Source organism: Salmo salar, chromosome ssa03 (assembly GCF_905237065.1).
Source record: "Salmo salar chromosome ssa03, Ssal_v3.1, whole genome shotgun sequence".
In the NCBI taxonomy this organism is placed as follows: domain Eukaryota; kingdom Metazoa; phylum Chordata; class Actinopteri; order Salmoniformes; family Salmonidae; genus Salmo; species Salmo salar.
The window spans coordinates 8,982,895-9,007,558 of record NC_059444.1 but is presented as its reverse complement, the minus strand read 5'-3'; the positions used below and the strand labels follow the sequence as shown (position 1 = coordinate 9,007,558).

At 41.6% G+C, this 24,664-nt stretch overlaps 1 protein-coding gene across 1 annotated transcript in view; it reads right to left on the bottom strand.

Annotated features, from left to right (window-relative positions):
* Positions 1 to 23,240, bottom strand: part of tfr1a (transferrin receptor 1a) — a 31,962-nt gene extending 8,722 nt beyond the window's left edge. Inside the window, exons 1-17 of the mRNA XM_014188394.2 lie at positions 22,955 to 23,240; positions 15,800 to 15,849; positions 13,398 to 13,632; positions 12,624 to 12,813; positions 11,616 to 11,841; positions 11,153 to 11,275; positions 10,788 to 10,880; positions 9,910 to 10,049; positions 9,585 to 9,736; positions 9,127 to 9,246; positions 6,676 to 6,761; positions 2,272 to 2,335; positions 2,054 to 2,121; positions 1,882 to 1,949; positions 1,607 to 1,694; positions 684 to 911; positions 257 to 415 (exon numbers count right to left, since the gene is read on the bottom strand). Of these exons, the coding sequence (XP_014043869.2) occupies positions 257 to 415; positions 684 to 911; positions 1,607 to 1,694; positions 1,882 to 1,949; positions 2,054 to 2,121; positions 2,272 to 2,335; positions 6,676 to 6,761; positions 9,127 to 9,246; positions 9,585 to 9,736; positions 9,910 to 10,049; positions 10,788 to 10,880; positions 11,153 to 11,275; positions 11,616 to 11,841; positions 12,624 to 12,813; positions 13,398 to 13,632; positions 15,800 to 15,832 (2,073 nt within the window). The 5' untranslated portion in view covers positions 15,833 to 15,849; positions 22,955 to 23,240. The remainder of the gene's footprint in view (positions 1 to 256; positions 416 to 683; positions 912 to 1,606; positions 1,695 to 1,881; positions 1,950 to 2,053; positions 2,122 to 2,271; positions 2,336 to 6,675; positions 6,762 to 9,126; positions 9,247 to 9,584; positions 9,737 to 9,909; positions 10,050 to 10,787; positions 10,881 to 11,152; positions 11,276 to 11,615; positions 11,842 to 12,623; positions 12,814 to 13,397; positions 13,633 to 15,799; positions 15,850 to 22,954) is intronic.
* Between the last annotated feature and the right edge of the window lie 1,424 nt (positions 23,241 to 24,664).

The following is a 24,664-nucleotide window of genomic DNA, read 5'->3' as shown; positions in this document are numbered from 1 at the left end:
AATAGTGTTTTATTTTTCATTAATATGACACATTTTGGAATTTTTTTGTTCACTTTGGCAGAGTATTTTTTGTGTAGGTCGTTGTCAAAAAATGACAAATCCATTTTAATCCCACTTTGTAACAAAATGTGGGAAAAAGTCAGAAAGTGTTCACACCCCATGAAGGCACTGTAACCTTAACCCTGCCGTACGCAGTCCAATTCCAACAACAAAATAATCTCAAAGGACCAGAACACTTGAAGGGACATGCACGCACACTCATGATGCGGTCGTTGATGTTACGGCACATCGCTACGTCCTCCAGGTTACTATTATCGATTTCATTGGACAGCCTGCTGGCGGCTCGGCTGTAGGAGCCCGTCGCAGATATCAGCCAGTGGACAGACAGCGACTTAGGCAACATCTGGGGCTGCATCTGGAGATAACAAAAGATCAAAGGAGAAATGAGAACATAGACAAAACAAGCACCGGGCTCAAATGGAGGTCAATTTGAGACAGATTAAACAATGCACAAAACAAAATCCTAGACGGGTAGACATGGACAGGAAAACAAGACGACAGAGAGACTAAACTTAAAATCATAATTCTGCCATGTTCACATTACCAGACAGTGAACATGTCCTTTCCCACTAGCTGAGCAACTCTGCACTGCGCTGAAATTAAGCAGATCGGACTCGACTTACACTCTGCACTTTTTGGATCTTGGAGTTAATGGCGAACACGTGGGTGCGGATCTGGCGGATGTATTTCTCTACATCCAGGTGCAGCAGGTGGTCGTGGACCAGCCGCAGGGCCATTTTCCCAGCGAACTGCCCTGCTGACACCGCCAGCTTGGCTACCTGGTTGGACGTGGCGCCATACAGCTTGTCGCGTGTATCATCCAGTGTCCCGAGGTATGGGTATTCCGCACCCTGAGACACATGGTGGTCAAAGGGTAAAGAATGTCAACAATTACAGGTAGAAACCGAATGCTAAACAATGACTGGCATTACTCAATTTTGGGGAAAACTGGGTTCATAAAAAAACGACAGGTAGCAATAACATTTGTTATTGTGTTGGTGTTGTCATAGAAAGAGAGTTATCGGTCATATTACAGACATTTTTAGATCATTTTTTATGCAAATCCTGATCGAACGAACAGTGGAATCTGACAGGAATGGGATCAAGGACCTAATTGTGTGGTTCCCGGGGGCCACCTTGGAGCAGAGGACAGGACCTGATTCTCCAGGTCTGAGGAGGACCTTCTGTAACAGGGGTACTCAAGTACTATTTGAGAAGGTCTGGTTACACAAATTTCCTAGATAGCAAAAGGTCCGGCTGGATATTGTCTTATCAGAGTAGTAACACTCCCCCCCCCCCACCACCTCGCAACCCATGTAAACTGTTCACACCCCTGTTGTTGACAGACTGAAAATGTTGCTGTTTTAAAGTTAATGACCTGCAATTCAACACATTTGTCAGTTTATATAATACCAGGGTCCTGGCCCGTATTGACCCTGTTGTGGGTCCGGTTCCGTACCACGGTCTGCAAATGACTTTATGTGTATTGTGGTGTACTGCTGAGACCATTGTGTAGGCATTGTAAAGGCACTTTTCACAAACTGACCTCTGTGGTGAAACGGAATGAGACGGATGGGATGCCGGAGAAGGTGATGAAGGGATAAGCGGGATCATTTAGCCTCAGAGGCTCCATGCTGTTAAAACATTTTTTTTTTAAAACACAAAACATTACTACACAATCATACAAATATGGTGGTGAAAATGTCCCCTAATTCTATAAGCGATTAAATTAACTTCATGTGGGATCTGCTTTAGAATAAATACTTGACACTTTGAGCCACACTGTTATGATCTTCCCAAATGTCACCAAGTCCCACTTACACTGCTGCTTCCCAGTTAGACCCGGGGACTGCAGAGTAGAGTGTACCGAAGTCACTGAGAGTGTTCACCTGAGGAGAAGAACAGCACAGGTTTCAAAACATCTCAAGGACACAGCTTCATAATGAAACGAGAGAGAAATCCTGTCAGATGATCTGCTGCTACGTAATCTAACCTCCCGTAGCGTTCTCTGGATGAGTGTGTACATCAAAGGGCTGGCCGAGGCTTTGAATGTTGGGAAACCTGGGAGAGAGAGACATTGCACAATTCAAGAGGAAACTCTCACCTTATTACTATAGGGTTTCATGTATAACCTTTGCAACTGTGACCTGTCATTGGCACAAACCAAACACAATGCATTCTGTGTACAGAAATCAAATACACTATACATGCCTGATACAACTCCATCCAGGTTGATGTAAGAGAAGGCTTTCATGTTCAGAGACGACAAATAACCCTGAAAACAGAAACGAGTTGAGACCAATTATGTATATAAACCCTGGATTACTGATGCCCACGTATTGGCCAATGAGAGGCTTTGAAGCCATCGGTCAGCCATTTTTGCATTCCCCAGAAGGAGCAGTTTCTATGGGAATAAATGGAGTTCTACAGCATTTCAATTAAATGTTTGAGAAAATGACATGAATTTAAGTATTTGTTGTTGTAGTAGGAACATTAACATTACTATTTTAACTAACGCACTGACGGTAGCGCTATAGGTCAATCCAAAATATTTTAGTTATTTTCACAGCCGTTATTATGAGCGCAATAGCTAGCGGTGGCGCGAAAGGGCTGGGTTTTGATGAATAAATAAGTTGTAGGTGCGACGAGGGTTTGGCCATTCACGGCGTTCCATGGCTTAATACTACATTTCTTGGTCTCCAGTTCTGTAGGTTATTGCCAGTCTGCATTATCAAGTGCAATTCAGCTGGGAGCACAGAATATTCGTGTCCTAGTCCATTGTGGATTGATACTACAGTTTAAATAGTAAAAAAAATAATTTTTAAAAAGAAGTTGAGTGTAGTCAACATTGTTGTAATTGGCTTCAACGAGTATAAGCCTTTACCCACTTCTCCTCAGATAAAAAATAAAATACTAGGCTTCCGTAAACTGTATTGTAGGTGTGAGGCACGTTATCAATAAGCAGGTGTTTTAGCCTACCGTTGATATGACGTTATAGGACTTAAACATTTGAATAGCCTGTTTGGAGGAGCTTGTCTTTCGTAGCTGGACAAGAGGCGCTCTTTGTAAATGGGGGGGGGGGGGATGGATACAAGCCAAATGGATTATGCACTGCAGGTAGACCATCTAGAAACCTCTTATGGATAGGCTACTTGGCTGCAGGATAAAAAAAATAAAATGTAAAAAAACACCAGACAATGGCTGTTGATCCAGCTTTCGTTAGGGTACGGTTTGTACGCACATCCAAAATAATAACAGAAGCTGGCTAAAATAATGTAATAGCCTACACGGATAAAAGGGATGTCCGCTCACTGTCTTGCTGTTCTAAACTTGATCTTTTAATAACGCTTTGGAGATTACGATTTATCTCAAAGCGTTATTACGATTCAAACCCTTTAAGAAATATTTTTTTAAGAAATCTATAATATTTTAGCGAATGCATTGGTCATTGCACCACAGCTTGATAGGCTGTGCGTCAAAATCCATAACGGTATTACCGCTAAAACCAGCTTTCGGTTGGTCGTAAATATCCCCAACATTGCAAACTGAAATTGGCGCACGTTTTTAAGAACACACCTCAGATATTGCCACTCCTCCCACCTCAGCACCAGTGAGCTCATAAGAGACAGGTACAATTACCAATCCTGGCACTGGGGTTTGAAAATAGAAGGCCGGCTTTAAAACAGGTAAAAGTTGAAAACTAGCGTGCGTTTGACAATTGCACCGGCTTAACACCAGCTGAAAAATAGAGCCCTAGAACTTTCTAAAAGTATTTTTATTTTTAAACATACCTCACATATAAATTTAAAATGCATTATGGTGTCTACTACAATAAACATGTACATTATGATAAATTATTTTCTATAACTTTCGAAATATACATATATTTTTTTACAATGTGGGGGAGTGCCAAGATGGTGGCGTCAGTCAGCTAGTATATACAGTGCCTTCAGAAAGTACTCACACCCCTTGGACTTATTCCACTTTGTGTTACAGCCTGAATTGAACATCTATTAAATATTTTTCCTCACCCATCTACACACAATACCCCATAATGACAAATTGAAAATGAAAAGTATATATAAACTCCGCAAAAAAAGAAACGTCCCTTTTTCAGGACCCGGTCTTTCAAAGATAATTAGAAAAAAATTCAAACAACTTCATAGATCTTCATTGTAAAGGGTTTAAACACTGTTTCCCATGCTTGTTCAATGAACCATAAACAATTAATGAACATGCACCTGTGGAACGGTCGTTAAGACACTAACAGCTTACAGACGGTAGGCAATTAAGGTCACAGTTATGAAAACTTAGGACGCTAAAGAGGCCTTTTTACTGGCTCTGAAAAACACCAAAAGAAAGATGCCCAGGGTCTCTGCTCATCTGCGTCAACGTGCCTTAGGCATGCTGCAAGGAGGCATGAGGACTGCAGCTGTGGCCAGGGCAATAAATTGTAATGTCCGTACTGTGAGACTAAGACAGCGCTACAGGGAGACAGGACAGACAGCTGATCCTCCTCGCAGTGGCAGACCACATGTAACACCTGCACAGGACCGGTACAGGAAGGCAGCTACAACTGCCCGTGTTACACCAGGAATGCACAATCCCTCCATCAGTGCTCAGACTGTCCACAATAGGCTGAGAGAGGCTGGACTAAGGGCTTGCAGGCCTGTTGTAAGGCAGGTCCTCACCAGATATCACCAGCAACAACGTCACCTATGGGCACAAACCCACCATCGCTGAACCAGACAGGACTGGCAAAGTGTTCCTCACTGACGAGTTGCGGTTTTGTCTCACCAGGGGTGATGTTCGGATTCGCGTTTATCGTCGACGAAATGAGCTTTACACCGAGGCCTGTACTCTGGAGCGGGATCGATTTGGAGGTGGTCCGTCATGGTCTGAAGCGGTGTGTGACAGCGTCATCGGACTGAGCTTGTCATCATTGCAGGCCATCTCAATGCTGTGCGTTACAGGGAAGACATCCTCCTCCCTCATGTGGTACCCTTCCTGCAGGCTCATCCTGACATGACCCTCCAGCATGACAATGCCACCAGCCATACTGCTCGTTCTGTGCGTGATTTCCTGCAAGACGGGAATGTCAGTGTTCTGCCATGGCCAGCGAAGAGCCCGGATCTCAATCCCTTTGAGCACGTCTGGGACCTGTTGGATCGGAGGGTGAGGGTAATGCCAATCCCCCCAGAAATGTCCAGGAACTTGCAGGTGCCTTGGTGGAAGAGTGGGGTAACATCTCACAGCAAGAACTGGCAAATCTGGTGCAGTCCATGAGGAGATGCACTGCAGTACTTAATGCAGCTGGTGGCCACACCAGATACTGACTGTTACTTTTGATTTTTTTGACCCCCCCTTTGTTCAGGGACACACTATTCAATTTCTGTGGAACTTGTTCATCTCAGTTGTTGAATCTTATGTTCATAAAAATATTTACACATGTTAAGTTTGCTGAAAATAAACGCAGTTGACAGTGAGAGGACATTTCTTTCTTTGCTTTGTTTATACATCTTATTTACATAAGTAGTCGCACCCTTGAGTCAATACATGTTTGAATCCCCTTTGGCAGTGTTTACAGCTGTGAGTCTTTCTGGTTAAGTCTAAGAGCTTTGTACACCTGGATTGTACAATATTTGCCCACTATTCTTTTCAAAGTTCTTCAAGCTCTGTCAAATTAGTTGATCATTGCTAGACAACCATTTTCAAAGTCTTGCCATAGATTTTCAAGTTGATTTAAGTCAGAAATGTAACTAGGCCACTCAGGAACATTCACTGTCTTCAAGGTAAGCAACTCCAGTGTAGATTTGGCCTTGTGTTTTAGGCTATTGTCCTGCTGAAATGTGAATTCATCTCAGTGTCTGGTGGAAAGCAGACAATCAGATTTTCCTCTAGGATTTTGCCTGTGTTAAGCGCCATTACATTTATTTATTTTTATCCTGAAAAACTCCCCAGTCCTTAACGATTACAAGCATACCCATAGCATGATGCAGCCACCACCATGCTTGAAAATATGAAGTGTTACTCAGTAATGTCTTGTATTAGATTTGCCCCAAACATAACACTTTGTAATCAGGACAAAAAGTATTTTTTGCAGTATTACTTTACTGCCTTGTTGCAAAAAGGATTAATATCTTTATGTACAGGCTTCCTTTCCTGTGTTTGAAATTCACTGCTCGACTGAGGGACCTTACAGATCGTATGTGTGAGTTACAGAGATGAGGTAGTCATTTTAAAAAATCATCTTAAACACTATTGCAACTTAATATGTGCCTTGTTGTAAAAAAACATGTTTTACCCCTGAACTTATTTAGGCTTGCCATAACAAAGGGATTGAATACTTAACATTTCAGCTTTTCATTTTTTATTAATTTGTAAAACAATAATCTAAACCCTAATTCCACTTTGACATTATGGAGTATTGTGTGTAGGCCTGTGACAACAAATCCCAATATAATACATTTTAAATTCAGGCTGTAACACAATGTGGGAAAAGTAAAGGTGTGTGAATACTTTCTGAAGGCACTGTATAGAAATCATTGGTTGAGACAAGTAAAAAAAAAAAAAAAAAGTTGTTCTAAGGTTTGCATTCTTATCTTGCGTTCTTACCTCCAACCACTCGGTGGCGCCAACACTCCCATACTCTCCAGCACTCCAGCTGGCAAAAACAATGCTCCTCCTGGGCTTGAAGCCATCTGTCAGAGGGAGAAAAAAATAAGAAAAAAAATAAAAATAAAGGAATCATGAGAACGAACATCATTATCGTCATCATTCAGGGTTGGTTGCCTCCTTACAGGCTATGGGGATATTTTTATTTTGTATTGTGTAATCTTTCCATTTTCCCCCCACTATATCTGTACTGTAAGTCATGCATGTAGAATACAGTGCATTCGGAAAGAATTCAGATTCCTTGAATTTTTCCACATTTTGTTATGTTACAGCCTTATTCTAAAATGGGTTATATCGTTTCCCCCCCCTCAGTCTACACACAATACCCAATAATGACAAAGCAAAAACAGGTAAAATATATTTTTTTTTGCTTATTTAAAAAAAATATACACACACACACACACACACACACACATAATAATTCACGTAAGTATTCAGACCCTTTACTCAGTACTTTGTTGAAGCACCTTTTTCAGCAATTACAGCCTCGAGTCTTCTTGGGTATGACGCTACGAGCTTGGCACACCTGTATTTGGGGGGGGGGGGGTCCCATTTTTCTCTGCAGATCCTCTCAAGCTCTGTCAGGTTGGATGGGGAGTGTTGCTGCACAGCTATTTTCAGGTCTCTCCAGAGATATTCGATCAGGTTCAAGTCCGGGCTCTGGCTGGGCCACTCAAGGATATTCAGAGACTTGTCCCAAAGCCACTCCTGCGTTGTCTTGGCTGTGTGCATAGGTTCGGTGTCCTGTTGGAAGGTGAACCTTCACCCCAGTCTGAGGTCCTGAGCCCTCTGGAGCAGGTTTTCATCAAGAATCTCTGTTCTTTGCCTCAATCCTGACTAGTCTCTCAGTCCCTGCCACTGAATAACACCCCCACAGCATGATGCTGCCACCACCACGCATCACCGTAGGGATGGTGCCAGGATTCCTCCAGACGTGATGCTTGGCATTCAGGCCAAATAGTTGAATCCTGGTTTCATCAGACCAGAGAATGTTTCTGGTCAGAGTCTTTAGGTAACTCCAAGCAGGCTGTCATGTGTCTTTTACTGAGGAGTAGCTTCCTTCTACCCTAAAGGCCTGATTGGTGGAGTGCTGCATAGCTGGTTGTCCTTCTGGAAGGTTCTCCTATCTCCACAGAGCAACTCTGGAGCTTTGTCAGAGTGACCCTCAGGTTCTTGGTCACCTCCCTGACCAAGGTCTTTCTCCCCCGGTTGCTCAGTTTGGCCAGGCAGCCAGCTCTAGGAAGAGTCTTGGTGTTTCCAAACTTCTTCCATTTAAGAATGATGAGGCCAATGTGTTCTTGGGGACCTTCAAATGCTGCAGACATTTGTTGGTACCATTCTCTATATCTGTGCCTCGACACAATCCTTTCTTGGAGCTCTATGGACAACTCCTTCGACTGTGGGAACTTACATTGACAGGTGTGTCACTTTCCAAATCATGTCCAATCAATTGAATTTACCACAGGTGGACTCCAATGAAGTTGTAGAAAACATCACAAGGATGATCAATGGAAACAGGATGCACCTGAGCTCAATTTCAAGTCTCATAGCAAAGGGTCTGAATACTTATGTAAATCAGGTATTTGTGTTTTTAATTTATTATAAATTAGCAAACATTTCTAACAACCTGTTTTCGCTTTGTCATTATGGGGTATTGTGTGTCAACTGCTGAGGATTTTTATTTCTATTTTAGAATAAGGTTGTAACAAAATGTGGGGAAAAAGTCAAGGGGTCTGAATACTTTCTTAAGGCACGTGTGTGTGTGTGTGTGTGTGTGTGTGTGTGTGTACATTCTTCTGTCTGTATTTATTGTAAGACGATGTCAGCACCACTTCACCATGTCAAATTCCTGGTACATGTAAATGTACTTGGTAAATAAATGGTGATTGTAACTAGGTTTATCTATATGCCCCTTTTTAAATCTATAAGTCTTCTCCAGTAACGTGCTCAGTTTATGTGAACAGAACCCCATGGTCACTTAAAATATGACTTGATTGACAACAATGCTCCTTGAGATTTGTTGAATACATTAGAATTAACCCCAGACACTACATGAACACGAGAGAATTGATTGAAAGCTCGAGAAACTACAGTAGAGACCTACACTGTATATCCATTCTGTCTATAAACGTACATTTACATTTTAGTCATTTAGCAGACGTTTTTATCCAGAGCGACTTAAAAAAAGGTGCTTGGCTCAAGGGCACAAACAAGATTTTTCACCTAGTCGCTGTGGGGATTCGAACCAGTGACCTTTTGGTTACTGGTCCAACGCTCTTAAGCGCTAGGCTACCTGCCGATTGAAAACCCAAAGCAGTACAGTAGAATAGAGACCTGTAACCATTGTCTATTCTATGGCATTTATATGGTCTGGCATCTATCATCACCCACCATTTTTCACCATGTCTGAGATGGCGCGGGCCAACTCCACCAACACACTGGTACCCACTGTGGAGCTGGCGAAGCCTGGACCCCAGGCATCCCTCTGAGCACCCATAACCACAAAACGATCTACAGCAAGGAAGGCAGAGACATAGCATATTTAAAGGGTGTAAAGGATTAAGACAGTTGATCTATTATATAGCCTCTCATAGATAGCAGTTAGCCTCTCAAATTGGGGTCGATCCCATTTAATTTCCCTTATTGTAGAGACATTAATGGAAATTATGCTCATGAAATGAAAATGGTTCATTCTTTCAGATCTGGACTATGCATCAATTCACACATTGAATTTCAATTAAATCTACTGACTTGACTACATTTGAAATGAAACTGACCCCAAATTACCTAAGAACTATACAATACTAGGGACTCATGTTTCTTTCCACAGGGTCATAGGTCAACCATACCTGGGTCCACAAAGCCTTTGATGACTCCAAACACGTTGTTGATAAACTTCTCAGACAGGACGTTGTTGACCTCCACCGTGACCATATCTTTATCATCTCCCAGTCTTCCTACCCCTACCCAACCTGTAGGGGCGCTTGTCCCTTCCATCCCCCTGAGTTTCCAGACAAAGATTTGGTGGGAAAATGTTAGGCACTGATCTAAGGTCAGTTTTGCGTTTTAACCCTTAAAAAATGGTCATGGTTAGGATAGGAATGGTATGCTGTTCCTAGATCTGTGTGTAAGGCCCAACTTCTACTACACAACGATCAGTTGATAGAAACCTACTTCATGATAGTGGCAGCCATGTTGACTGTGATGGTCTGGGCCTGGATGCTGGGGAGGCCTGAGGACTGGACAGGGGGAAACTGGGTATGGTTGAAGGAGGGGAACCCGGGGGTGTAAGGGTCGCCAGAGCCAAGATGGACCTGGATATGGAGAAACAGAGACACACGACAGGGTGAGCCCTGACCTTTGTGTTTTGATTTGGCCCTGCACTAACATAGCCAATTCAGCTTATTGCCAAACCTTTGATAAGTTCAATCTGGGGTGTAATCATTAGTCCAAACAGTTGCGTTTTGCAACAAAAACTAATTTCTGTTGAACAAATTCAAGTAGGTTCCTTCACGTTTTGGTTCCTAGTGAATACACCCCAGGTGTGTTGGTGCAGGGCTAGAACGAGAAGGTGGACTGCCTTGGGTAGAATATAGTGAGGGTGTCATCAGGGTACAAAGTGGAGCTGAATAAGATGAAGCAACGAGAGGTACACAATACACTACTGCATCTTTAAATGTAACCTTAAATGTAATTTTTGTTTTCATTTAACTAGGCAAGTCAGTTAAGAACAAATTCTTATTTACAATGACGGCCTACACTGGCCAAACCCGGACGACGCTGGGCCAATTGTGGGCCGCCCTATGGGACTCCCAATCACGGCCGGTTGCGATACAGCCTGTATTTGAACCAGGGTGTCTGTAGTGACGCCTCTAGCACTGAGATGCAGTGCTCCTTAGACCACTGCGCCACTCTGGAGCCCATAAGTAGTAGCTACTGCAGATATACCCAACAATATGTGTGTCCAGTTGACTTCAGTTATGGCTGGGAATGCAAATCATATAAGTCTGTCTACATGTACATTTCATAGAGAAAATGTCCGCCTCACTCACATGGCCAAAGAGCTGAGTGGACCCTCCGAGCCGTCTGTCGCCATCAGGGTAGATGAGAACAGCAGAGGCATTCAGCTTGGCTGCATTGGCCACCTATGCAATGAAGAAAGGAGGGAGCATGGCGGGGAAAAGCACGAGAACAGAACTCTTTTACGCTTAGCAATGACACGTCCCCTTGTGTTATTCAATCAAGTCCATATAGGCTCCAATAGATTTACCAATACAAACTAGACTCATCATACTGACACTAAACCTTCAAATGAAGAGATCAAAGACCTTATTAAAAATTCTGCAGTATGCTTATGAAATATCTCAAGGAAGTATGTTTTTTTTTGTTTTTGTTTCTTCTTGTGCAATTCCCTCACCTTCTCAGCAAAGCTTATTTTCCCAGATCTGACCAGAAGGACCCTCCCGTCCAAGGCAATGTTCTTATCCTGCAGTTTCCCCAGGTCGTCCATCTGGCCGTAGTTGCCGTGAAGTACTGCGCCCTGTGAAAAACAAAAATAGAAATTGAAACCGGTCTTGAGCTCAAATTACTCTGCAATAATTTATTCATAAATATGGAGGTCCTATTATGGAAGAATACTAGGGGTATGCAAAGTGTAGTTAGCAATTGTGCTAAGTGCTTGAAAATAAACTGAATGACTAATGTGATAATTGTCATGTAATATTTTATAGTATACATTGTTATGTCAATTATTTTATTACAGAGTATCAGCTATTGTCAAGCTTGAAATCAACTGAAATGCTCCAAATGTGTTCATTTCAATGTGTAAAAAAAAAAAATTACAAAATAAACAAAAACACTGGATTTTTTTCAATGATTACCTTTGCTGTTCCAGTTTTGCTGTAGGCCAGATAGCCCCTCAGTTCTCCAAGGTCAGACCCTTTGAAGGTCACCATGTTGGAGCCAGAGGCAGGGGGATCCACAAGCTTGACAAAGTGCCCGTCAGTCCACGTGTCCATGCCATACTCTTTGAACCTTCCCAGCACCTTGTTGGCCAGCGCCATGTCTCCAGCAGAGCCTGCCTGATGGCTTTTACTAGCAAACTCACTGAGAGAGTGACAGACAGAGAGGAAGAGAAATATAAATATACTTCCTTTATCCCAATGATGTGCCAAACATTATGCAGACAATTATTAAGACTTCAAATGTTATTGGTCACATGCTTTGTAAACAACAGATATAAACTAACAGTGAAATGCTTATTTACGGGCCCTTCCCAACAATGTAGAAAGAAAGAAAGAAAAATAATAACAAAGAATACACAATGAATAACGATAACTTGGCTATATACACAGGGTACCAGTACAGAGTGGATGTGCAGGGGTACTAGGTAATGAGGTAGATATGTACATATAGGAAGGGATAAAGTGACCAGGCAACAGGATAGATAAACAGTAATGGCAGCTTATATGAGGAGACAAAAGAGTTAGTGCAAAAAGGGTCAACGCAGATAGTTAACCAATGGCTATCCCGACTATTTAACAGCCTTATGGCTTGGGGGTAGAATCTGTTCAGGCTTCGTATGCGTCTGCCATACTGTCACAACATAATACAATTGGTAGTAGTATAACATTGTAGTGCCATTTCCAATATACAGTTGAAAAATGAGAGCAGACAAGCTTAAAAAGGGATACTTTGGGATTTTTGCAATGAATCGCTTTATCTACTTCCCCAGAGTCTGATGAGCTCATGAATAATAATTTTTTTTTTTTTTAAAGTGGTATCCACAAATTCATCTGACTCTGGGGAGGTAGATAAAGGCTTCATTGCCAAAATCCTGAAGTAACCCTTTAAAAATGTTGACCCCACTGGGCTACTAGTGCAGTCACCTGAAGGCACTCTCGATGCTAGAGGCAGTCATCTTCTGATCCAGCAGGCTCTTCACGTCCTTCCAGTCCATGAGAGGGTCCGCCTCCATCTTAACGGAATCCTCGGTAATGGATTCTTCAAAGGTGGACCTAGAGCAGCTGGGAGGAGCCAACTCTGTCTTCCGGTGGGACAGGTAGCCAATCAGATAGCCTGAGAGAGAGAGAGAAACAGCAAAAAGGGGAATTGAGTAAATGATAAAATAACCACTGAAACCACTGTCAGCAGCAGCTATCCAAAACCATCCGGGCAGATGTTTTTGTATAGCCGGTTTCCCCCCCCCCCAGACGGGCCGGTTTTCCCCCCCCAGACAAAAAATAAATAAAAACATTTAAATTAAAAGATCTTTCGATGGAGAATTATTATTTTTTGGTCCAAGACTAGGCTTAATCTTTGTCTTGAGAACCGGCCCTTAAACTGGTCATCAGTTTATCTAAACAGTGTTTCATCCATAAATCATGACAGTAGAAGTCGCCCCTATCACTTCCACTGAGTTTTAGCCATCTGTGGCTAAAGTTAGCAGAATTTCATAGTGGCTTTTAAAGAAACCCGAAACATGAATTACAGTTTCTCCTGGCCCACAGACTAGTTTCAGAGTGAAGAAACCAACCATCCTTCAACATATCCTTTAATACTGAGCGTGTGACTTTTACTGATACAGCATATGACCAATACGTCACTAATAGTGACTGAGGCGCCAGCATGCAATTGTCCATTTTTAAAATGTCTGTTCTTACTGATGATGAAGATGAGGAGTACGGTGGCCACCATGAAGCAGACGTTCTTGGGCGTGCGCCCGGCAGGCTTGTGTACCACATAGGGTTCCTTGGCATGGTTGAGGTCCTCCCCCACGCCATTGCCCCCCACCTCCTCGTCCATGTCGGACGACAGCTTCATCTCCACTTGGCTGTTCTCGCCCTCCATGTTCTGTGTCAGGTTGAAGCGTGTGTATGAGCGAGGCTCTCCATTGAACTGTGTGGAAGCAGAGATTGATGAAGGAAGGAGAGCTGTTAAAATCATCACATGCCATGTGATTTATTCTGCCAAAATGAGGACATTTTTAACATTGAAAACATTCTTATACAGAATACCTTGGCGTTTCACTCCCTACATGCCTATATACAGATATATTCTTTTAATGGAACAAATCTTTATTTGGCACCAAATTTGAGCAAATAAAAAGTGTGATTAAAATCGAGATTAACTACCGAATGTAATGCGATTGATTATTTTAATTGTTTGACAGCCCTAAAAAAAAAAATATTTTTTTTTAAATACAAAAATTAATCGGGATATTATTTGACTTCGTCATCTGTACCTGCAACAAAAACTCCAGTATTTTTCCTTCCCCATCTTCTTAAATAGTGAGCCAATTTGTTTTCAGCACTTTTATTTCCATGACTGATCAAAACAAAAACAAAAAATTCCATGTCCCTCTGCAGCGATATGGTGAGCAATATGTTTGGAAAAAATCGAATCGCAATAATATCACAGTATCGAATCGCAATACATATAGAATCGCAATGGATATTGAATCAGCACCTAAGTATCGTGATAATATCATATCGTCCAGTCCCTGGCAATTCCCAGCCCTAGTGTATAGTACTACTAGGCTGGCACTATGTGAAGTTATACTATAGTGCAGTAATATAGTACATATATGTCCATACAGCAACTTGTCAGGGGTTGTTGAAACTAATTTGCATAATGTGTGCCACTTAACACATTGGCTGTGTTTACCGTTTACTCAGGCAGCCTAATTCTGATATATATTTATCACCTTTATTTAACCAGGTAGGCTAGTTGAGAACAAGTTCTCATTTACAACTGTGACCTGGCCAAGATAAAGGAAAGCAGTTCGACACAAACAGGAGTTACACATGGGATAAACAAACGTACTGTCAATAACACAATAGAAAAATCTGTATACAGTGTGTGCAAATGAAGTAAGGAGGTAAGGCAATAAATAGGCCAATAGTGGCGAAGTAATTACAATTTACAAGAGTGATATATGTACAGATGAGGATGTGCAATTAGAAATACTGGTGTGCAAAAGAGAAGAAAAACAAAAACATATGGGGATGAGGTAGGTATATTGGATGGGCTATTTACAGATGGGCTGTGTACAGCTGCAGCGATTGGTAAGCTGCTCTGACAACTGACGCTTAAAGTTAGTGAGGGAGATATAAGTCTCCAACTTCAGTGATTTTTGCAATTCATTCCCGTCATTGGCAGCAGAGAACTGGAAGGAAAGGCAGCCAAAGGAAGTATTGGCTTTGGGGATGACCAGTGAAATATACCTGCTGGAGCGCGTGCTACGGGTGGATGTTGCTATAGAGACCAGTGAGCTGAGATAAGGCGGGGCTTTACCTAGCAAAGACTTATAGATAACCAGTGGGTTTGGCAACAAATATGAAGCAACAAACGAGAGCATACAGGTCGCAGTGGTGGGTAGTATATGGGACTTTGGTAACAAAACAGATGGCACTGTGATATACTACATCCAGTGAGTTACACATGGGATAAACTAAAGTACAGTCAATACAGTGTGTGCAAATTAAAAATCAGGCAAAAGATCTGAATTGGGCTGCCTGTGTAAACAGTAGCTATTGAGTTTCAATTTTACTGGAGTCAAATCAGTATAAAACATAACGTACTACTTCCTCTAGACCAGCTTACTGAAACGGATGGCATAATGACTGAAGAAAAACGTTTGTTTCATTGCCTTAATAAAACCAACGTTTTTTTGGCTTGTAGCCTTCATCAGGGTATAATGTCAATTGACCTCCAATAGATTGTGAAGTTAGCACCATTCTTCACATTTCCAATTGGCTCCTTTATTCATGCACCTTGGTTGGAATGCGAGGTAGCAGCACTATACCTTTGCTTCGGGAATCACTGAATCACTTTAGAGTCAAGAGACCAATTTGCAGAGTCGAGAGACATGTGCCCATTTTACTAACATGAGGAAATTGTGGTGCAGGTATCAGTCAACTGAAACTAAAAGCAACCGTTTAAAAAAAAAAATGCATTCAAAAGAGGAATGCTTTTGATTTGCAACCATTTTTAGACAGGATAATGAGACAATCATTTAATAAATGCTAGGGTAATTTCTTTAAAGAGTAGGCCTAGTACTTACAATTTTGGATATTGTCGACCTTGCGTGGTCCATGGTAGCTTCTCAGAAGTCTAGAGGGAACAAAAAAAAACATTTGAGTGTGGAACAGGATCCATGCTAGAATAGAAATACAGGGTTTTGGGGAAAGAAAATACTACACGTCCCAAAGCCCCAGGTTCTCACTTCTTATTTGTGTATTCATGAACAGTTTCTTTCTGGCTAGTGGGGAGAAACCAAAGAAAAAAGTCCCACATCTTCTCTAAACATCCACCAGGCTTCCTACGGTGTTGCCCTGAAGGATTGCTCTGTTCCCAGGCACAAAAGAGCACTGTTGAGGGCGTGAACTGGCCACATAATCACACTGGCTCCACGTGAAGTCGAGGGGGGAAGAAAATAACATGATTACAAAAACAAACTTCCCACGTGGCTTGATTTTATGGATGCGCCAAAGAAAGCATTGTCTCTGAATGTAGTCCTGAGACCAGAAACACGAGACCACCATACCATTTCCTGGCTGTCAAGTAGCACCCATGATGAACAATTGTTCTGAATAAGGAATAGGCCATGTTAAACATTTTCAATAATGTGCTGTTATTAAGTCATTATTGCAGACCCCATTGCTTATTTGCCTGTACAGGCTATAAGTGATCTTGTACTGTACACTACTGGTAACGTTAATTTTATGCTGGCCTAATTGTAAATTGTTGTAATTTGAGTAAATTAATTGATAAAATAATCCATTATTTTGTCCAATTGAAGTTACCATGTAGTATTCAGTTTAGAGCAGTAGGTGGCGACAAAGTCCCACAAGATTTGCTTTGCTTAGGGTGATATACAACTCGGCCTAATGGCTCAAATTAATATAGCAACTGAATCCAAATTAAATAAATTCATTGTAAAAACAAATTGTCATTGAAAATAATGGGCAAAGAAATCGAAAGCGCTTCTAATCATTGCCACAGCTGTGATGGCCTACATCACTGAGAGGTTATCAACTTGAGGCCACTAGATAGGACATTCATTATTCAGTTAAAAATGATATATCACGATCACCATCTCATTTATTTATTTTTTAACCTATGAATACAACCACCTCATCTATATTTGACAATAGGGCAGCCTGACTAAGTTAGTGCTCTGAATAAAGAACAAAGTGCATAGATAACATGTCAAAACCCAACTGAAATGGACGGTTAAATAAGTAAACCACTTCACGGTATTCGGGAAAGGAAACAGAGCATCCAGCCAACATGCTATGTCAAGTTTATTGAACCCTCCTAAGAGCTGTTTCGACCAGAGTTACCACAATCATGATAGCAATTCCTCATAATACTTCTCCTTTACTGAGAAAGACAAGTAATTCACAACCCATGTTTCCCTTATTCAAAACAATGCATCTCTGACAAGGGAGGACCTAGGCCTAGATACTAAAACAAAAAGGTGTTCTTACCTTTCAAACCATCCACATGTCTACGGTCTTACCAAATGCCTAGCTAACTGTATTCCCAATCAGCATGAACCTACCTAATGAACCTCATTCACCTCTTTTCCCATCACACCAAGCATCAATATTATCTCAATGCTCCTGAACCAATCACAAAAAAACTGAGGAGAGTGAGCTGAGCCCTCATTTACATTTAACTCATTTAGTAGATGCTCTTATCCACAGCAACTTACAGTTAGTGAATGCATACATTTACATCCCTTTTCACACTGTTGCCCAATGGGAATGGAACCCACACACCTGGTGTGGCAATCACCATGTTCTACCAACTGAGCCACGCGGGACACGGCTACTCTAAATAACTGCTCGTCAACCGTTCCTCCCAGTCCTGATGTATTTCAACCACCTAAACAGCTCTCTTAAAAAGACTAATCAATTCTAGGATTGTGTTAGGGCCTGAATGAATCAGCAACAGACAGTCCTTGTTTTTGTAAAGTCACCTCAGTAGAGAGTTGCCACAGTGATTACTGTAGTAAGGCTAACCGGGCAGAACAGTGGCGGCTGTCCGGACAATGAGCCCTGAATGACCTCTTGCGACATGTTCAGCCCCAATGGGGTGAGATTCCAGAGAGGACATGGCGTGACAGCAGAACCGTGGGCAAATGCCAGGAGACAGGCCTGCCCTACTTAGCAACCTCCAAGCCTAGCCTAACTAAACATAGGCCTATGATCTTAACACTACATTAGGTTAGCAGATATAGGCTAATTTCAGTTAGGCTAAGTTGGTCTGGCATGGCCTAGCCGTGTCTTCCTCAGCATATTTTGGCTACGGCTAGTAAAGGCTGACTTAGCAAGACTACAGTAAAGGTCACAGAAACAGAGGAGATACTGTAGCACTATTCCTTGTAGTGTCAGCTGTGTACTTCATGTCAGTTGCCCTGTCTAGCTGTGTCCTTTTTCTACATCTCGTTTTTATTTATTATTATGACCGGTCCTTTTGTAAACTAGCAAACTTCATAACCACATATCAAAATGTAGGCTGTAATTTCAACCTCTGCTTGCAGTGGCATATGTTGAGAAAAGACTGTTGGTTAAGTGGTCCTCTCATTAAAATCACACCGTCTGAAAGGTTAGCCATCTCAAAGCTTTTAGCCTACATGCCAAACATACCCAGCCTTGGTAGGGCTAAAAACTTAACCAGTTCTGCAAGACCTACAGATAAGAGATGATGTGTGACTACAAACAGTCACATACACCAACCAGGTTTCCATCCAACCTTTTTATGCCAGTAAAGTACATGTTGGATGAATAAAAAAAAGGTCACAACAGGCCTGATGGAAACAAATTTGCCGGTAAACTTTCCAAATGTCGACATAAAATAAATAAATACGCTAGCCAAGGTGGGATATTTGTGTGTCAGTCAAACTAATAATGCGAGAAATGGCGGTGGAAACCCCTTTACGCACAAATATTGATATAATAACCATTATATCGATGTAAACCTGGAGTCACGTGATTATGTTGTGTGGTCCTCCCAACTACAACTCAGGAAAGCATGCAGTTTATTAGGCTACAGATTAAATAAATAATGAAGAACTTCACAGGGTGGTGAAAGTACACGATGATGAGCTTGATGCTCCTTTCCAATAAATATCAAGGGTCTTATTCTGGTGACATGATGATCGATGCTTGGCTGCTGTTTGACTAATAATTCCTAAGGATCACATCACGTAGGTAGCCTTAACCACACAGCATCTGCCAGCTGTTGACCACTGCCTGAACACTGACTCCAATAATCAACTAACCGTGATCTTGAGTTTAGAATGCACATTATATTTATTCAACTAGGCAAGTTAGTTAAAGAACATATTCTTATTTACAGTGACGGCCTATACCGGCCAAACACAGATGACGCTGGGACAATTATGACTCCCAAATCACCTGCCCGGTTGTGATACAGCCTGGATTCGAACCAGGGTGTCTGTAGTGACGCCTCAAGCACTGAGACGCAGTGCCTTAGACCACTGCGCAGCTCTGGAGCGATTAGTTTAAAATCAGCTGTGTTTGCTAGGGATGAGGAGAGAGTGCGAAACCTCTCGAGCCCCTGAGGACTGGAGTCCCCCCCCCCCCCATCTCTGTTCTAGAGTGTAGGCCTCTACCTGCAAAGCCTTCAAAGTGTGTCAGACAGATAAAGCATGTGCTATCACCATGGGAACCGTGAATTCACCCTTGGTTCCCAGACGTACCGCTACACTGGGCCCGGGGGGACCGTGGTTACATCAATTCAAGGCTAAAGCAATAAGCCTTGCGTATCACGTTCTTCCTTGAGAAACAGACACATCTTCACCCACTTTTTCTAACAGCCTAATAGCTCTTCTCTTTTCCATTGTCATGCAGACACTCTCGGTAGTGCTTTCCAACACCTCTCCCAGAAGAACCCGGGTAACCTTAAGTTCATAAATAGCCCAGGAGTAAAATGTGGGGCCATATCTAACGTTACGACACCACCGCTGCCGTGAATTTAAGACGGGGGGGAATGAGTGACTTCAAACGCAGCCATTTATCCCAGCTTTACGAGTGTGACTGAGTTAAGGCCTTCTACTGTAGCTAGCCCACGGGTTGACCACAATGCATTTCTATGGAACAGCATTTATCCATAAAGCTGACGATACAGTGTGGTAAACATGCTATAACTTATGTCATAACCATTCATTTCTTCAATAATATCATGACAAATGCAGATATAGGGGACTGACTCCGTAGGCTGCGAGTTGACTGCAAACAGCCATGGGAAGTTATTTTAGTCTCAAGAACTAGCAACATGTTGTGAATGAACACAACAGGATTAGAATGGTTGAATATGTAACTTAACCAAAGTAACAGATCCTAGCCTATATCATTGCCCTTGGCTAAAGCTATTCGACCACTCACATAGGCAGACCTATAACAAAAGGTTATTCGACTCATCACAATGGTTATATAGGAACCCTTTAGTCAGAATGGACAGCACGTGTTGAAGTGAAGAGGAGCAAGAAAAGATTCCTGAAACTATTTCAGTTCTGAAAAGGAATCTAAATTTAAAAAAAAGAAAAATCAGGTTCTGAATGTAAAAGGTGTGACAACTGCAAACTTTGGTAGATTCAGGGAAATTAAAATATTTTTCACTCTGATGACAGATGTCATTCATTCAACCAGTTCCTACCAAGTATAGACTAGTGCTTTTAACTCCATCTTTTGCCCAAGAAACAGACCTGCTATGAACACAAAAAGAGCAAGCTTGGAGCGCCAGAGGCCAGAATTCTAGCCCAAACCCACACAACAATTACATAAAAGCTTCATTCATCAAACCGAACATGGCCAATCCTGGTTCTATAAGCTGCTGACATCTGGATTGTTGCCCACTAATCCTTGTTATAGGGAGTGAGAAGGGAGGTGGGGTGTGGGGTCATATCTTCTGCTTCATTGTGCAGTAGCCGATCATGTGAGAGTCACATTGGGGAAAAGTTCCCAGTTGTTAATGAGAACGAGCCAGGAGAACAGGCTACAGAGCCATACAGAGGTATCTCCAAAATGGCTGGGTCTGACTGAGTCATACACATTACATATTCAGTCTGAGATTACTGTGTAGAATATGAAAAAGGCTAACCAATACTGTCAACACGACACATTTACGTCATTTTGCAGATGTTCTTATCCAGAGCAACTTACAGGAGCAATAAGGGTTAAGCACCTTGCTCAAGGACACAGCAACATATTTTTTCACCTAGGGATTTGAAACATGAAACCAATCTGTTACTGGTCCAACGTCCTTAACCACTAAGCTACCTGCCACCCATTCAACCACAGCCGTGAGGTGAACATCAGACACACTGGGGGTCTGTTGTCAATTAGAATATTGTGGGGATTTTCTACATGGAGATCAAGAAACGACCTGGATGAATAAGGATATTACTTACAAAGTAGAGACTTCTAGAATATAACTGGACTGACACACACAGCATAGTTAGGTTGCAAAGCCATGTGTGTGAAAGGTTATGAATAACAATACCATTGTTTGGACATTGGAGAAATCAGCAAGGCCATTACAGGATAGGGACGCCCGGGGGCGACGGAGACTTGTCAAGGTCAGGCATGCGCTGTAGGCTACTGGAGCTTGTCAAGTTCCCCTGATACAGTTTCAGCTTCAATGTAGCCTACCTTATGGCTTCAAATTGAAATGAGGTCAAATGTTCTGCACACAATGGCCTTGTGTAGTCATTTGCAAACCGGAGGTTAGTTCATTCATAGCCTATTTCAATGCAAAAGAATTGCTCGACATGTTTTGCGTTGAGATCATTAAGAATTTTGTTGGACTTTACACGCACACAAGCGTTGAAAAGCTCGATTTGTTTAGATAGCCAGGTAACTTACAGTAGACTATAGCTTAACAGGGCCTTTTAGCTTCTATGACCAGGAATAAATCGATTATATAACACAATGTCTGTTTCACACGATCTTGCTGATAGAGAATAGGATATTAGACTGTGGGGCGCGAAGGTTTACCCATGCAGATGAAATATCATTACGAGATATTTTTTTTTATTTTTTAAATGCTAACGTTACTAACTTCAATACCATTTAAGAAGCCTACTCGAGGTTAACTTTACTACGATATATCTAGGTAGCTATGAGTCCAGGTTAACAGAGTGTGTGTATAGCTCATGAAGAGGCTACTTACCATGTGCTGAGAGTAGCCTGGGCTACAGAGCACTCTACTCAACATGACCAACCGAACCATACAGAAAACCAACATGTACTCTTATCGAGCCTACGATTACTCCTTATAGTCCAACGACCTTATGTTATTTTCCATGAGGTAGACTTGCTCTGGCAGCCAAAACAACCAAATACTCCGTCTAAAAACGTGATGCTATACGGATATAGAAACAAAGCCCTTTACTTTAATATCACGTTAACATCATTTCACACATGCAAAAAATATACACTTACTGTACACGTTTTAAGACGGGCGTATCACAGTTGCAGCAGATAGTATTTTTGAGAAACAACACGTTTCTGGCGGCCTTCTGTTTCACGCAGGTGTTGAAAACACGTTAGATCATTAACACAGGTGGTCACCGTCCCGTAAATACACGCTTTGTGCTGGAAATGTGAAAGATACCGGAAGATGTGGGAACACCAACCCTATAAAAAGGTGTATGTCAATTTAACCTTTTGCTTTTTGAAAATTATTTCTAGGTAATATGAAGGATAAGGTGCGTGTGTTTCCAAACCCATACTGCAAGCGATGCTTAATATTCAGACCGAGCATTCTTAACAAAACTCCCCCGTACAGAAGACGCCTTCATCTAATGATTTAACGATGTGTGAAATGTGAAATGTAAAGGAATTAACTGATGAGAGTCATTGTAGCCTAGATTTCAATAACACACAGAGCTACAATCATGATCCAATCAACCATTGACAACTGCCTACATAAAGCGATAGGTAAATAAATAAAAAAAGAAGTCATTATAACATGCTAGCAATATTGACAGTAAAACATATTTGGTTACATATAGTGTAATATATCCATATGATCTCTAAAATGAAGGACGCCAATAATATGACGCTTTACGTTAACATTACTGTCACCATGGCCATTCATGTTAGTCAACCCATTGTATTGTTAGACTATTTCTGCTTTTAAAAGCTACATTTGTATTATGATAAGAATATAATCACACCCTTACCGCTCTTCGATTGTGCCAATCGTCTGGTATTGTATGCTCCCTCGACACGAGGTTTCTCTGAACGTTCACTATATCTTTTTTTTTCCTTCCACTGGTGCAAGCAACCTTGAGCATGCTCTTTATGGATGGGGGAAAAACTCGAGTTGTACTAGAGGAAACGTCACTTCCTGCCGCACGTCTCCTCTCAGCCGAGGTGCGCTGGCCTTGCCATGTGTTCCAGTCTACAACTTCTACAAGGTGTGCGCTCGACAGAAAGCAACGTCGGCAGTGGTTTCTGGGTTTATGTGTTTTTGACCGTTTAATTTGACACATTCACATGACCTAGGGTGTTTGCACAACATTAGTGAGGATTATATATATTGACATGTACACAGAAATGTAGAATCGTGGTCGCGTTGAGCGCAGTTGATTTTGCTCACCCAGCGCTCTCGGTGGACTTCACTTCGCATTAGTGGATGGTTTCAAACGGGAAAACTGCCTGTTTAGCGTACTAAATCAAGTGTATCTTCGCTTTTCAGAGTGTGACGACTTTCACGCTTTGCGCAGGAGTTTGCCAATGAATGACTGGCTGGCGGCATCATAGTCTAGGCTTAACACCATGAACAACAAACAATTCATTGCAACGTTTTCATATTCTATTCGGTTAATAAACAGGTAATCTCTCTGAACATATAGGACTAAATATGAATTGGTTTGAATGCGGTGTGACTATATATGCAGGTTGCTCAAAATAAAAATGAAGGGTGTTCTTGTAACGATGTTTGTCGAAATATAATTTGGATAACTCAATTTGCGCAGATGTGAGATGACATCAATGCAATTCGGCTTTAGGCTATTTCAGTGATATTATAGTAGGGGCGATGCGCCTATAGCCTATGCAATAGCCACATCAACGTTTGTAGGTAGGGTAGATTTCTTGTGTCTCAGACCATTATTGTAAAATATATATATACATATTCAAAAAACTATTTTACACAGCAAACATGATTTTACTCACTATACATGTCTGATGAAACCATAGCTGTGACACATTTTGTAGGGTGTCCAATAAAAAAAAAAGTAGTTTGTTTCATCCGACTGGTCAGGTATAAGGACCTCTCTGTATTCAAAATGGTTTATTAAACAGTCATTAGCCAAGCAGTTTGACGGACCGGAATTCTGCGCGAGATTATGCCAAAACTACCAAACCAGTCGGACGCAGGCCTACAGTTACACATGAATAGGAAAATCAGACTTCATGGGAACAAAATTCAGTTTTCTTTGCAACACTCCTTTTTCTGCTACAGCTGTGGAAATATTATCTGCTATACAGGGTCTTGTTGTAATTCTAGGCCAGGAGACAGAACGGCGTGATTTAGCCTAATCTTAGAAATGCTGAGTCTGCAGACCCATGACTAGACATTTTATACATTAAAATATGATAAAATTACAGAATTTTGAAATGAGAAAGAATGCAAGGTTCCGTTGTTATTTAAAAGCTAGTAGCTAAAGATGTGTAAAGAATTGTTTTGGGCCACTGGAAATAGTTTTTTTGATAAGCTTCTATATCCTGAGTGAAAAGGTTATTAAATGTAATTCTAAACTGTCAGTAGGTTAATCTATCACCTCCATAAGTATAAAGAGGGGGTAAATCAGGATTTTGTGGTTGTTCTTTTGTTTGTGTATGTAATATCAGAGCTCAACTTTTCAATTAAACAACCCTCATTGGGT